Source organism: Brienomyrus brachyistius, chromosome 19 (genome assembly GCF_023856365.1).
Source record: "Brienomyrus brachyistius isolate T26 chromosome 19, BBRACH_0.4, whole genome shotgun sequence".
In the NCBI taxonomy this organism is placed as follows: Eukaryota; Metazoa; Chordata; class Actinopteri; order Osteoglossiformes; family Mormyridae; genus Brienomyrus; species Brienomyrus brachyistius.
Genome location: NC_064551.1, coordinates 6,685,973 through 6,700,465, shown reverse-complemented (window position 1 = coordinate 6,700,465; position 14,493 = coordinate 6,685,973). Strand labels below are relative to the sequence as shown.

Sequence of the window (14,493 nt, the reverse complement as noted above, 5' to 3'; positions counted from 1 at the left end):
TCATCTAATTTATCAGCTTAACAAATGGAAAAGGTGTCTACTGTGAAAACTGTTTTGGGTCATATGCAGACATTTATATATGAATTATTTCATTTTTATAGTTACCTATATCTTATAATTACAGTTCTGTAATCAGGCCCTAATCAGCTGATTAATAACAGCCTTCAGTTGAAGAATTTCACCCAGGCTTTACAATTCTATATGCATTTAGTGTAAAGGATGGTCGATTATCTTAATGACCAAAAAACAAACTGAAATTAAGTATTTGAAGTGCTATGAATTCCAGTGGTTTTCTTCTGGGCTACTTTTGGGGTCACTGTTTCCTTCAGTAACAGAGGAGCATAAACAGACTGTGACAAAGTAATAATATCAATAACAGTTCATAATATTCACCTGTGATATATATATAGCTAAATGTAGAAAAATGAAGAAATTAAACAGAATGACTTTGGACAATAGAAGAATGCATAAAATGAAAAATATAAGCTGAACACAGATGCAGTCGAATATAACAGATTGCCAGAAACAAGTGGGATTAAACACAACAGCCTGTACTGGAGTGGAAAGAATTCCATCATCCGGAGAGAGCAGGGAAGCTCATTCAACCGCATAGAGGTCAAAACGGACAGGTGTCTGAGTCCTGTTCTTTAGAAAGGGGACAGGTGTTACAATGTTGACGATCCCAGTAACCTTGTTGTAAAGGAGGGCAAGTGATGGTTCATTCGCCAGAATGAAACATTGTCTGTCTGTGATTGGATGTCTGTCTAGGAGGGATTGTGTGAGGTTAGGGTTCGGATGCAAGGCTCTTTGGGAGGAGCTGGAGAGGTGGGTCTTCTGGTCCCGTTGTCAGCGAACCACAAGAACTTTGCCTGAAACGACAATTTATTTGACAATTGAAAAGAGCCGGGGCAGATTGCGGCCATACATTCAGGCTGGCGCCTAGCTAGACAGTCTGGGCCCCTTGGAAAAATGTCACCTTGGGGCCCCAAGCAAGGTGAGGGTCCCCCTCAGTAGACTTTGCTGACCTGGCAAAGTTCCTGGCAACCGAGCTTCCAAACTTCCAACTATTTTGAGGCCCTTATAAAGATCTGGGCCCATTGAAACTGGTATCCATGCCTCTCCAATGCCCATGCGCGCAGGTGTAGATATGTGAAATATCTAGAGTGCAAGTAGTAAATGCATGTGCTGTAAGTCCTGCCCATCTGTGCTCTTAGAGGAACTAAAACGAGAGACTCATGGAAAGGAAAAATGGCAGTGACCCCTTTACTGCTTGCCCTTTCAGGGGCTCATCTCGCCCACGTTCATATGGCACCTTACGTCACTCGCGCTTTGCAGGCTATTTTTACATCTTTTATGTCTTTTGAGGAACTGTGTGGGAATGGTGGTTAATGATGACTCACGGTGGCATTCAGTAGCAGCTCGCACAAAAGCTGTGTTCTGAGAAAGATTAAGAAACACACGCGCTTAAGCTGAATTTCATTCGCCAAAGCCAACCTTTAATGAGGCTATGCATTTGTTCCGTACGTAAAATTAGCTCAGTTACATATTTGTTCCTCATTGTGAATGTTATTTCACTCAATATTTGGTTAAACTGAAAATATATCCTTTTTTTCGTTTACTCTAGGTGATGTAAAGGCGAAGAGTTGAGAAAACCAGGGAAGAAGTAAGTACCTTCTTTTCAATTACAACTATCACTCAGTGATTAAATTTATGTTAGGTACGGGTAACAGCGGACATTATGTTTTTTCAGCGAATTTTTTGTTTTTCTAATTAATTTAAAATGCTATGATAATAAAAAACAATAAATACATCTATGTATTGTCTTCCAGGCAGGTCAAGATTCTTCATATCAAATCAATCGTGTGGAAGTTGGAGGGAATTAAACTGATTGCAACTTGAGAATGTTCAGAACATTTCGCAAGTTATAAATGAACTGATGCGTATGACAGACATTTTGGAAATACATAAGACGTGGAAAAACACACAGGAAAAGTAACATGGGAGGACATGGAATCTAGAAACCACAAGCGTGGCACAGATACCTATCTATGTCGATAACGTTTTAACGGACACGACCATTGAAGATACGGATCGAATAAAAACAGGAAATATGGAGCCGCTGGAATCTGCTGCTGGTCCAAAGGGTACCAAGGTGTCCCGGGAGAAAACTCCACTACAGAGGAAGTGGGTCTCAGATCCCACCTCTGGCACGAAAAGAAGTACTTTCCCTGACCTGGAAGGAAAAAGGCATCCGCACGCAGAAGGGCAACCCAGTGGCGGCAGGGATGGGGCCTGTGGCAGTGTCACCGGCTCGGCACAAAAGTACAGCTCCCAGAAGCACCTGTCCTCAACAGCTGGCCAGTTGTCACAAGACAGTCCATACCCTCCGCTTTTCGCTAACACATACGCCTACCCATTGCCACATCAGTATCCACAACAGCCCATCCAAGAAAGGTACCTGTCGGGGGCGAAGCCACAGCCCGGCATAGAGGCTCACGGCTGGCCCTTCGCCAACCGCCTGACCTCACTCACCTCGGACGACCTTTTCTCCGCACACTCGCGTGGACATGCCGGGGTCTTCCCACGCAGGAAGTCTCCAAGTTTACCTGCCTCGTTCAGCCAGTATTCCCAGACAGGGATCGAGCCGCCGGAGGAATCGCATAAGAAGGAACAGAAGCCCAAGAAGCCTGGGAAGTACATTTGTCATTATTGTGGGAGGGCTTGTGCTAAACCCAGCGTGCTGAAGAAGCACATCCGCTCGCACACCGGCGAACGCCCCTACCCATGTGTTCCCTGTGGTTTTTCCTTTAAAACCAAAAGCAACCTGTACAAACACAGAAAATCTCATGCCCATGCCATTAAAGCAGGGCTGGTGCCCTTTTCAGAACTGGCAGCTACACGCGCAGATATGGATCAAGCATCCTCGGTGGGGGAGGCGGAGGTGCACTCAGACGGCGAGCAAAGTACGGACACGGATGAGGAGACCGGCGAAGGCTCGATGTATTTGGACAAGGCCAGCCCTCTCCCCCAAATATCATTTGAAGCTGAGAAAAGCACAATAGATAAGGGCAATGAGCCGGCCTACGCGGACCCAGCTGAGGACCTGGCTGTTGGCTCCATGAAAGTGCCTATCTTGATTGTTCCAAAACAGGGCATTCCATCCGCAGCCATGGAGTGTCCCCCGTTCACAGACATGGAAGCCCCTCCCATCGGTGCTCATAGTGGAAACCGAGTGGATGAATCTCATACCAACAAACAGAAGCTTGTCCTAAAACTTACTGAGAAAAAGGACTCTGAGCCCTCCTTAAACCTGTTGAGCCCGCACAGCAAAGGTAGCACGGACTCTGGATACTTCTCACGCTCTGAGAGTGCTGAGCAACAGATCAGCCCACCCAACACCAATGTAAAATCCTACGAGGAGATCATGTTTGGGAGGACTTGGTATTACAGGCCTAACTCCAGACCGCGGCAGTCATTGACAGTAGGAATGGCAGCTGTACCTGGCCAAGACTCCAGTACAATTGACTTAAATGAAAAAACTGGTGGCATGCTTGACTTGGGCATGAGCAAGATCTCTGAGGATCATATCGGTCATCTCTTCTTGAAGGATGAAAACGCCATGAAGCTAAATCCCAATGTTTTTTTCAGGGGTGAAATTGCAGCCCCGCAGATTGTTACCGGCTGTGAGCCGAAACAGTACACCACAAGTAGCACAGGCCACCTGGAAGCACCTTCTGATTCAGGGCCACTCATAAGGAGCAACTCAATGCCAACGTCCTCCCCGACAACTCTCAATGTACCTCAAGCTCTTAGAGTGAGCCACTCATTTGATGAGATGATTACCTCCGATGATGTCTTCTACCCAGGTTCAGCAGGTCTCAGAAGACTCAGGAGGCAGGCTGCTTTTGAGCATTCAGTGCATGAAGGGCATACAGAATCTGAAAGCTATGGGACTGTCCCCAAAAATACCGCTCTTCCCTATGGAGCATTAAAACATGGGGATCGTGGCTCTGGGTTAGATCTGACTGATATGCGTGTGACATACGGGTTATATGGTACTAAAATGGGAATGACAGAACCGGCCACCAGGAAACGAAGGAAGGAGAAGAGTGTTGGGGAGGAAGAAGACTGCTCTGTTCAGTATGGCAGTGATCATAGTGGCTCTGTTGAAACACTTGTGTCACTTGGGGACTATGATTCAAGGCAAGCTAGTCAGGAGATCTCAAGATCCACTTCTATAGGCAGAGGACAGATGTACAGCTCACATAGCCAGTCAGATAGTTTTGATACTGCTGCTAGTATGTCTTCAGAAGATGTGGTGCTTGTCCCGGATGCAGAGCGGAAGGCTGGTGGCAATGTAATCTCTGTCATCCAACACACAAATTCGTTGAGCAGGCCTAGTTCCTTTGAGAAGTCTGAATCAATTGAGCACCCCTGCTTCCAGCAAGACAAACCTTCCAGTCAGTATTCGGAGCTGTCAGATACAGAAAATACAGAAGAAATGCATAGTCCAGAATCAATTCTAAGATCTGAAAGCATGGAGCAACAACAGAGCGACAGTGAATTAGCAGCATTGCCGCCAACCCAGCAATACCACATGCCCCACAAACTGGTACGTCAACCTAACATCCAAGTGCCTGAAATCAGAGTGACAGAGGAGCCCGACAAATCAGAAAAGGAGCCAGAAGTACCAGTTAAGGAACCAGAGAAACATGTGGAAGAATTCCAGTGGCCACAGAGAAGTGAAACCCTTTCCCAGCTTCCTGCAGAAAAGTTGCCTCCAAAAAAGAAACGCTTGCGCCTGGCTGAACTGGAGCACTCCTCCGGGGAGTCGAGCTTTGAATCGACCTGCACCAGCCTATCCAGGAGCCCCAGCCAAGAGAGTAATCTGTCTCACAGCTCAAGCTTCTCAATGTCATTTGACAGAGAGGAAAGCATTAAGTCAGTCTCCCCAACTAAGCAAGATGACTTTGGCAAGCAGTCTGAGTTTTTAACGGTGCCAGGAAGTGGACACTCTCTTTCCATACCAAGTCACCACCAGCAGAGGGAGATGCGACGCTCTTCCTCAGAACAGGCACCTTGTGCCTTGCCAACCGAGATCCCTGAAATACGTAGCAAGTCATTCGACTACGGCAGCCTATCCACTTCATCCAGACAAGGGGAAGTTTACACAAGTGCTTCTGCTATGAAGGAGCGGAAACGGGGCTACTTGGTGCGGCAGGCATCCCTGAGTGTTTACCCTGAAACCGTGGTGCAGGAGCAAGCTCTTGAAATGAGTGTTAAGCATGAACACTCAGAGAATGTGCAAGGTAGCTCCCATATTTCTGCGTGGCACGGTCCTACTTCATCTTTGGTTGGTGGTACCACTGCGGCAGCTGCTGAAGTAGCGCGGTCAAAGAGAGGTGTGCAGCCAATACTAGGTCCATATCGTAATCCACTGCAACACAGCACCAGTGAGGACAGTCAGCAAGAGGGCTACTTGCTCGGCCAGAAAACATCTCAACAGGGCTCAGAAGGCGAACGTCCTGAACTCCTGAGCCATGAAGTGATGCTGTACTCCTCTCATCATAGTAGCATAGCACAGCCTCCCTTTCTGCCATTTCAACCAGAATTCTTCTGGAATCCCGAGTCATCACAGCGTTACAAGCAGCACCTCGCTTTTCAGACACATCAACTGCAGAAGCTACATATCAGGCAGCCCAGTCTGCAGCCGGGTCACCAAAAACCACATCAACCTCTTCAACTGCAGCTCATTCAGGAGAAAACTGATGCAAAATCTGATGGTACGAGTAGCCAGAACTATCAGTACCCTTCACGAGCTGACCCGCAGCATCTTAGCCATTTTGCATCAAAAACATTTTCCACAAGTTCGGTGCTTTTGCAACAAGTTCAGCCGGTTTTTGCCACTCAGCCTGCTGGACTGCAGCCCTCACTTCCTGGTATGTTAGTTCCTGTTAGGATCCAGACTCACGTGCCATCCTATGGTAGTGTTATGTACACAAGTGTTTCACAGATCTTGGCTACACATGGCCAAAGTTCAAATTCCACAAGGGTCATTTGTGCAGACAGCACGTCTCAAGCCTCACTCACAATTACCAGCGCAAAACATGGAGGTGGATTGAATTTATCTAATATATTGGGTCATCCTGGAGAACTTTTGCGTTATCCCCTCTGGAAAGTTCCTGAGCCCCTGCCAGGAAGACTGAACACAGGGATTCCTCTGTCTTTGACCTCTGGAACTATTTCAACCACGGATGCTTCTTCGAATATTGGTGGAAGTAAACGCATGCTTTCTCCAGCAAGCAGTCTGGAGCTCTTTATTGAGACCAAGCAGCAAAAACGAGTTAAAGATGAAACTATGTATGGTCAGATTGTGAAGGAGCTCAGTGCTGTTGAACTAAGCAATTCGAGTGTGTCAAAGGACAGTGGCAAGTCACTAAAACCAGACTTTTCAAAGCATGATGGCTCACTTGACTACCAAGAGGAGATGGTGTCACCTCCATTAGAATTTTCTTCCTCTAAGTCACCTTTGAATCCAACCGTGCCTCACATACCCAAAGTCCCTCCGAAGGATAGTTTCACTCCACCTCTGCAGATAACAATGGACAATCCAGACGGTAGAGAGTCCCCAGAAGAGCTGGATGTGGATGAATCCACTGCAGAATCAGGTTCTAGCCCACAGTCAATGCTCTCTGCCAGTGACACTCAAGATGAGATTAAGCTCGCAGCAGGAGGCAAGATGCCAGTGAACATGTTGGTGCAGCTTGCTGCCAATCACGGAGGGGGTGTGGTGGGAAGCACTCTCCTGCTCACTGACCTCGCTGACGTTCAGCAGTTCTTTCAATTCCCAAGTCTCCGAACGACCACCAGTGTCAGCTGGTGCTTCCTGAACTACACCAAGCCAAATTTTGCACAGACAACCCCTCTTACCTCTGTCTATGGTTCCTGGTGTGTTAGCTCTTATAATCCAAACCCGCCAAGTTTGAGCACCAAGGCAACCCTAGCACTACTTCGCTCGAAGCAGAGGAAGAACACGGAAACGTACACCATGGCTCCCATGTATCGGCCGGGGACGGGCAAACTTGTGTCCTCACTTTCATGGAAACAGAGATTTGAACAGGTAAAAATGCAATCGATTGTCCATCACATATTTTGACATAGAAGGTCACGTGTAGCGAAAATGCAAGCAGTGAGTATTGTAAATAGTCGTATAGAACATTTTAGACCACATTTTACACATGCAATCATTTCAGGTAAAGCCAGAGCTCATGCAGCTGGACGTCAGCAAGTATGAGAAGAAGATGAAAGGGACTGGATCTAGGGACAAAGTTAAAGAGGATGGAGAGAAGAAGGATGTTTCATCAAAACAGCCTGAGCCCACCCGCATCAAGATTTTTGAAGGAGGGTATGTGTCATCTTGGGTGACTTAATTACATGCTTAGTGTTAAGGCTAACAGTATTTGGATTTCAGTTTTTTTGGCGGATACTTTTTTAAAGTAAATAAAGGGTTATAGTATGTGGTTCCTGGTGGAAATGGAGCAATGCTTGATTACGTAATCTGTGGGAGATTCTGTTGCGGCATGGGCATTCCTCTCTGCATAATCCCTGTATTTCCACAACAACATACTTCACACTTCACACAAACACAGTCCATGACCCAGTTTCCTGCTGACATCTTGATGATGAAGATCAGTGTAGCTCTTGGAAACTGTTTTCCATCCTGAAATGACATAATGAAATGATACTCATTCTGTTTTTAAACTTGCAAGGGGTGAACTTTACAGCACGTCAGACTGTCACCCAAATGAAATAATTACAGCCTTATAATAAGTGCTATTCTGTGCATGGTAAGATAAATAAATATGGCCACGAGCGGCTACATCTGTGAAAATACTTGTTGAACTTGGCAGACAGATTATTTTTTTCAAGCCATTAAAAGTTCAATGTCCATGTTCACCTAAAGGAATGCAGACCGTCTAATTTATTACATATTTTCTCCCGTTGATTTGTTCAGCCATCCACTGCACACCCTTAATGAGCTAGGCCTTGTTTTCTTTCCAGGTACAAGTCCAATGAGGACTACATTTACGTGAGGGGCCGAGGCAGGGGGAAGTATATTTGCGAGGAATGTGGCATCCGCTGCAAGAAGCCCAGCATGCTGAAGAAGCACATCCGCACTCACACCGACGTCCGGCCGTACGTCTGCAAGTTTTGCAACTTCGCCTTTAAGACTAAAGGTATGTCCAGTGGTCTGAAGAAGTTTGAGGAGGAAGTGTGAAGATAACAGACTTGTAACAGCAGTGATTTCCTACAGGAATTAATTTATTTATTTGTTAGGTAAAGTGCTTGTCACCAACTACAACCCCAAAGGGTGTAGATTCAATTTTCAGAAGGTTCAGTAGCAACTGCTGTACTCTTAAGAAAAGTGCTTAAATTTTTTATAAATTCATAAAATCAAAAGCTATTTTCCATTCCTTTGGATGAAAAGCATATCAAACTAACCAAATAAAAGCTGTCGCATTCTGAAAGCCATCTTCCAGACCGCTTTTTGTTAATCGTTTGACAGGAAATTTGACGAAGCACATGAAGTCGAAGGCTCACATGAAGAAGTGCCTGGAACTCGGGGTGTCGGTGACATCCGTGGATGATGGCGAGGCCGAGGAAGCCGGTATGAATCAGCCCGCACCATCAGTCGGGGTGGAGTAAATACTGGTTTCAGCCGGTAGACTGCTGTGGTTCTCGGGGAACAATTAGCGTGGTAAAAAAACAGGAGCGAATTTGCTGCCAGCTTTCCATAAAATAACCAAATTAGATATAGTCAATAAAGCACTGCCTGTTTGGATCCCAATTTTCCAAATGTTATTTTGGAGAAGACATAAGTGAAATCTAAGGCCCCTTTTTATCGAACTGAAAAAAAAAATCGGATTGCTGTAAAAGATCTGTAAAAATGTGAACTGAATACTGTTATTGTGTTTAGTGCTTCTCATTTCCTGAGTAAGACGGCACTAAATGTGCTTTATTTGTATTGAGCTCTGCAACAGTTGTGTTTACAGGTTTAAGTTCTCATTTTCAAGTGAAATTGCTTCGTTCTAGACAATGCCGAGGACAACCACAGGGAGTCCAGGAAGGCCAGCATCTCCGATCTCACAGCGGAGCACCAGTTCTCCGACGCAGACGATTCGGATGGGGCGGAGGAAGATGGCGACGAGATTGACGAGGACGACGATGAGGATGACGAATACGAGGGCGACTCCACACCAAAGACCCGTTCCAGAAGCACAAGCCCCCAGCCCTACGGGACCCCCGCTCTGTCCGTCACCGCCATCGCGGCCTCACAGGGCAGCACCTCGTCCTCTGACTTCCTGGGCCCGTCCTCCAAGCCTCCCCTGTTCAGCTATTTCGCCACCCTGCCCAGCATTCAGATTACGCAGCTGATGGTGCCCAGCGAGAGAGCTGGGGAGGCCCAGATGGCAAAGTACCAAAAGTTGCTTCTGGGCGAGGACTACAAGAACCGGCTGGACGTGCCCAGCTCTATGGAAGAGGATCCGGGCCTCTCACCGGAACATAGTTCCTCGTCTTTCGAGCTCTCCCCATCGCGCATGTCCTCCCCGGGCTGCGACTCCTCCCCACTCAGGGAATCCTCCCCCATTTCCCGTCGGTACCTGTCTCCCCGGAGGGACCTCTCGCCACGGGGGCGCCTGTCCCTGCGGAGGGACGCCTCCCCTCTGAGGCACATATCCCCCAAGAGGGACATTATGTTCCGGAGGGACCTGTCACCACGCAGGGATCTCTGCCCCAGGGGACACCTCTCACCCATCTCTCTGGGGAGACCACTGTCCCCGGGGAAGGACATTGCAAGCAGGCGGGACCTGTCCCCCAGAAGCCGGCATCGGGGCATGATCAGGCCTGTATCCCCCCGGAGGGGCCCGCATCACCACAGCGCCCCCTGGGCCCCAGGGCAGTACTTGCAACCTGAAATGGGACAAAGAAACAGAGCCCAGGCTGACATGGAAACGGTAAGTCCAGCCAGACTCCCACTCGCCTCATTGGAAAATTCACAAGGTCACCCTTCACATATAATCACATATTTTAGTTAATGCCTGACCTAAATAAAACAAATAACTGGAATGCTATAAATATTATTTTTGGGAAGGTTTGCTCTTCTGCCTTCTGATCTGAGCAAACTCTCCAGTCCATTTCAAAACGTTACCTCAACATCGGAAAGTGGAAAGGAAGAAAAAATCCTCACCTTCTTAGCGCAAACATATATTACTGCTGGGGGAAAAAAAACCCATTTGCTTTACCTAATACTGCTGAAAAAGACATTTCTATTTATATACTGGCTAATTAGGATTCCTTGGAGGATGAAAAAAGCTACATTCATATACTGCTGTAGAAAGGGTATATTAAATGTTTTGAAACCCTCTGGCCACTGTCCCTGGAAAAGGAGGCTATAAAGATAAAGAACAATGCCCGTGATGCAAGCCTGGCACTCGATGTTATGTTTAATAAGGGCTGTTTTGTACTTTAGAAGGCATGTTAAAACTCGCTTCCCAAGGACAGTTAAATGAAAGTAAACTTCACAGGCAGAACTGACTATATTTCCATATTGGCTCTTTCAGCCTTTTAATTCGAGTATATGGAGCTAAAAATTGCTTTTTTTGGGAAAAGAATAAAAGAAAAAAGAATATGCAGGTAGTTTGCAGACAGTGTTGTAAATGTAAAGCTCAGTTCAACTATTCTGCTACTAGGCTGCATTGTTTCCGGTTCATATTGCGAAGGTGATTTTTTTCTCCTCAATCAGTTTTTTCCAACAATCCACCAATAACATTGTAAACCAACCCGAAAATGTACAATCAAATATTTAAAAGATGAAACGCAGTAGGTAAGAGAAATAGACGCACATTGAGTTCAGGCGGACACTTTTATTGTTTGTTTATTTTTCACAAAACCCGACGGTGACTCTCAGCTGCTCTCCTGAAGCAAGACTCATTCTGCCGTTTCTCTTCTTTCAGGATCAGAGGAAGGGGTCCTTGTCGCAGCTCCGTGCCGAGACCCCCGGCGGCCAGGAGGGCCTCAGCATGCCCCAGGGCCTCTTCAGCCACCTCCCGCTGCACTCGCAGCAGCAGGTACGGGCGCCGTTCTCCATGATCCCCATCGGCGGGATCCAGATGGTACACTCGGTGCCCGCCTCGGTCACGGGCCTGTCCCACGCCACGCGGCTACCACTGCAGAAGAGCACGTCCGAGGAGTCCAGCAACAGCGAGGTGTCCCTGCACGTCCCGGCGGAAGATGCCGGAAAAGGGGCTGAGGATGCGCCGCGGTTGGCTGAGAAGTCGCTGCCCCGCTCGCCCGGTCCAGCCCCCCAGCAGGCCCGGGAGCAGGGCCCAGACATGCCAGATAAGAACTCGAGACAGGAGGAGAGCATACAGACTTGCACTAAGGCCATCGCCTCCCTTTGCATCGCCTCGGAGGAGCCTGCCGAGATGCCCAGCGACCCCCTGCCCCCCCACCTCCCGGGTCAAGCCGAAAGGGCTCAGGTCGCGATCCCACACTACTGCGGCTCAGAGGCCAGGCTGCCGCTGGCCGGGGCCTCCGCTACACCCCCGGACTCGAGCGCCGAGCTGGGCGGAGCCTCTGTGCTGCAGACCTCTGCCACCGGGCACTTGGCTCCCAGCAACCAAAGTGCCGACGGAAGACCGCTGGGTCTGCACGGCCAGAGGGAGGCGCCGTCGAGCACGGACAGGGGTGCGGATTTGGGAGGGGATGCCATGGACAACAGGTGAACGAGGGCAGACTGGGAGAGCAGGTGGATATCAGAGGCATTGACAGACATGCACACACACGCACACAGACACAAGTCTTTAAACAAGCAAATTTATTCTGTAGTTTAAATATATGTATAGCATGCCTTTTATAACTTGGTTTGCTATTTTAACAGTTTTCTTCTTATTTAAAGTGTCAGAAAGGTGTGTGTATAAATACACATACACACATATGTATACACATATACATGTACATATATAATGATACAATGTTAACTTATCTGTGAGCCTGACCAAAATCGCTTATGGACTTATTTTTGTCCAGTCTGGTACTTTTAAATGTACAAATGTGTGTGCCTTTTTCTTTACTTTTTGCTTATATTCTTATAAGCATATTAAGCAGGAAGACGTGTAAATATATCACATTTGTGTATCTGCTTTGTAATAAATGTAATTCCCCTCCTTTTTGGAAACCTGAGTCTGAATGATGTGAAGTATCAATATACGTAAGGTTGCACTAAAACATATTTTTATATGAGTGAAATTAAATTGCTTTTGTGTACAGCAGCAATTCTATTCTATTTATTGTACCATGTTTCATAAATTGTACATTTTTCGTAATGTTGTGGATGCCTTTTCTATGTCAAGCATGGGATTTGCTACTGCCTCATTAGAACAAATATGTATACTGTAATACTGCTTTATATATTAGTTATATATGTGTATACACACATATATATTATATATAGTAGTACTTGTACAAGTGTGTGTGTGTAGATATGTGTATATGTACACACACATACACAGTATATATCTGCACTTATGCGTTATATTGAAATCTACATATGACAGTTTGTTATAATGCTTGTAACATTTTATCTCCTGTTTGCTAGATCGGCTACAACTAATTGCTAGTTGTGATTTTTACGAAAAGATAGACCTGTTAAGCATTAAGTGAACCAACATATGCACTTGTGCGTTTCTATCGTTTTTTTGTTTCTTCTCCTTCAAGACTAATCGAAGTAGTGGTAAAATATTAAAGGTATCTGGATCTTCTGTGAATCATGTTGCTTGAAGTACTTGATTTGTTGAGTAGTACGGGACACATTCCAGCCAATGTAAATACAGTATCCAACACCCATCAATCAAATGCAAAAAAAATATATATATACAGACATATTTGTACATGGAACTGGTTGGGAGGCATGGACAGTCCACTGGCTTTTTTCTAACAATAGCAATTACATAAACATCAGGCAATGCACCTTGAGTTTACTAAATTCTAAGGGTACCGTCATGTGATATTTACATTTTTGGGAATAGTGTAATTTGAAATCCAGATGGTTTTGAAAGTGGTTCTTTTTCAACACAACTCTAAATGAACTGGAGTATTCAGCCAGTGCTCTTGTGTGTGTTTGTATTTTTCTGTGTGTATAATCAGTGTCATTTACCCTTTGGACATACTGTCACTAGTCCCTGGTATTCACTTAAGTGTATTAACATGTCTTTAAAATATAAGGTATCAAAGCACAAATAACTGTACAGAAACAGACAGACAAACAAAAAAACAAAAAAAAACGTTAAACAAAAAAAAAGGGTAACTGTGATGTTCGGTGGATAATGAAATATGTAAAATCCAGTTTCAATTACAGTACAGATGAAAAAAAACGGATTGTTGTTTTCAAATAAATACAATTACAATAATTTGCATGGTATGGTATGATTTGATTACGGTCCTTTATTAAATAATTTGACTATTTACGTCGAAATGGGTAATGTCTCTGGAAGGCACACTGCAATATAATGTTACTCTTATCGGGGATGGAGGGGACGCCACCTGTCATTAGCTGGAAATGGAAACTGCACAAATACGCCTTATAATCACCTAAGCGTGTAGCATGTGAATCTCAGGTCAGAACACTGTGCCACATTAAATATGATGATCTGCTGATAAAATACATCAAATTAAACACACGGAGGAACGAATGAACACAACAGCAACCAATTCTCTTGCTTATTTGTTCGGTTAAAGTTCATGCAAAAGTCTGAAATGCACATATAAATGTTCTTTTTATAAATCTTCTTTTCTTGGAGAGCATAAAGTGATGATTGTGTATGCTGATTTACGAAAGTGGGATTTTGTCCTAAGTAAATTGAAGCCTTTTAAGAACGTAATTACTTAGTATGGGCAATGTGTCATAAGACAGGCTAACAATCTTACCCCAGTTTGTTCATTTTAATATCATAAATATCAATCCACCTAGCTTTTATACCCAATGAAGTTGGGTCTGGAGCCAATCACAAGAAGCAGAAAGCATAGGCCAGAGGACAGCCTGGACAGGACGCCTGTCACATGGCACGTACACAGAAGGGGCAATTAACATGCACTAAGTTACCTAAATCACATGTCTTGGGATGACTGGGTGAGGGGGCTTTGCCTCCAGGAAAAAAAACACCAGGAAGTATGACATCACATTGTTGCATGCTGTTCTGTTACTTAAAGATGCTATAAATGCTTTGGAAAATTGCCGAAATTACATATAAAAGTCATCAAGTGAAACAGTCACATAGATACACTGTTTGCATCATTTCCAGTTCATAGCATGATAACAGTAACCCGAAGTCAAAATATTACCGCTACATCACTGACACTAAACTACAGGAACAGAAAGAACAAAACAGGAAATGCTTACTGTACACACGTATCTAATTAAAGCCACCCCACATG

The 14,493-nt window shown here is 45.4% G+C and overlaps 1 protein-coding gene across 5 annotated transcripts in view; it reads left to right on the top strand.

Annotated features, from left to right (window-relative positions):
- hivep2a (HIVEP zinc finger 2a) overlaps positions 1-13,469 on the top strand; it is a 66,137-nt gene extending 52,668 nt beyond the window's left edge. For all 5 annotated transcript variants that reach the window (XM_048986506.1, XM_048986507.1, XM_048986503.1 and 2 more), the window contains 7 exons: positions 1,625-1,663; positions 1,830-7,120; positions 7,254-7,405; positions 8,062-8,237; positions 8,567-8,668; positions 9,094-10,016; positions 11,016-13,469. In XM_048986506.1, the coding sequence (XP_048842463.1) occupies positions 2,111-7,120; positions 7,254-7,405; positions 8,062-8,237; positions 8,567-8,668; positions 9,094-10,016; positions 11,016-11,786 (7,134 nt within the window). In that variant the 5' untranslated portion in view covers positions 1,625-1,663; positions 1,830-2,110 and the 3' untranslated portion in view covers positions 11,787-13,469. The remainder of the gene's footprint in view (positions 1-1,624; positions 1,664-1,829; positions 7,121-7,253; positions 7,406-8,061; positions 8,238-8,566; positions 8,669-9,093; positions 10,017-11,015) is intronic.
- The last annotated feature ends 1,024 nt before the right edge of the window (positions 13,470-14,493 follow it).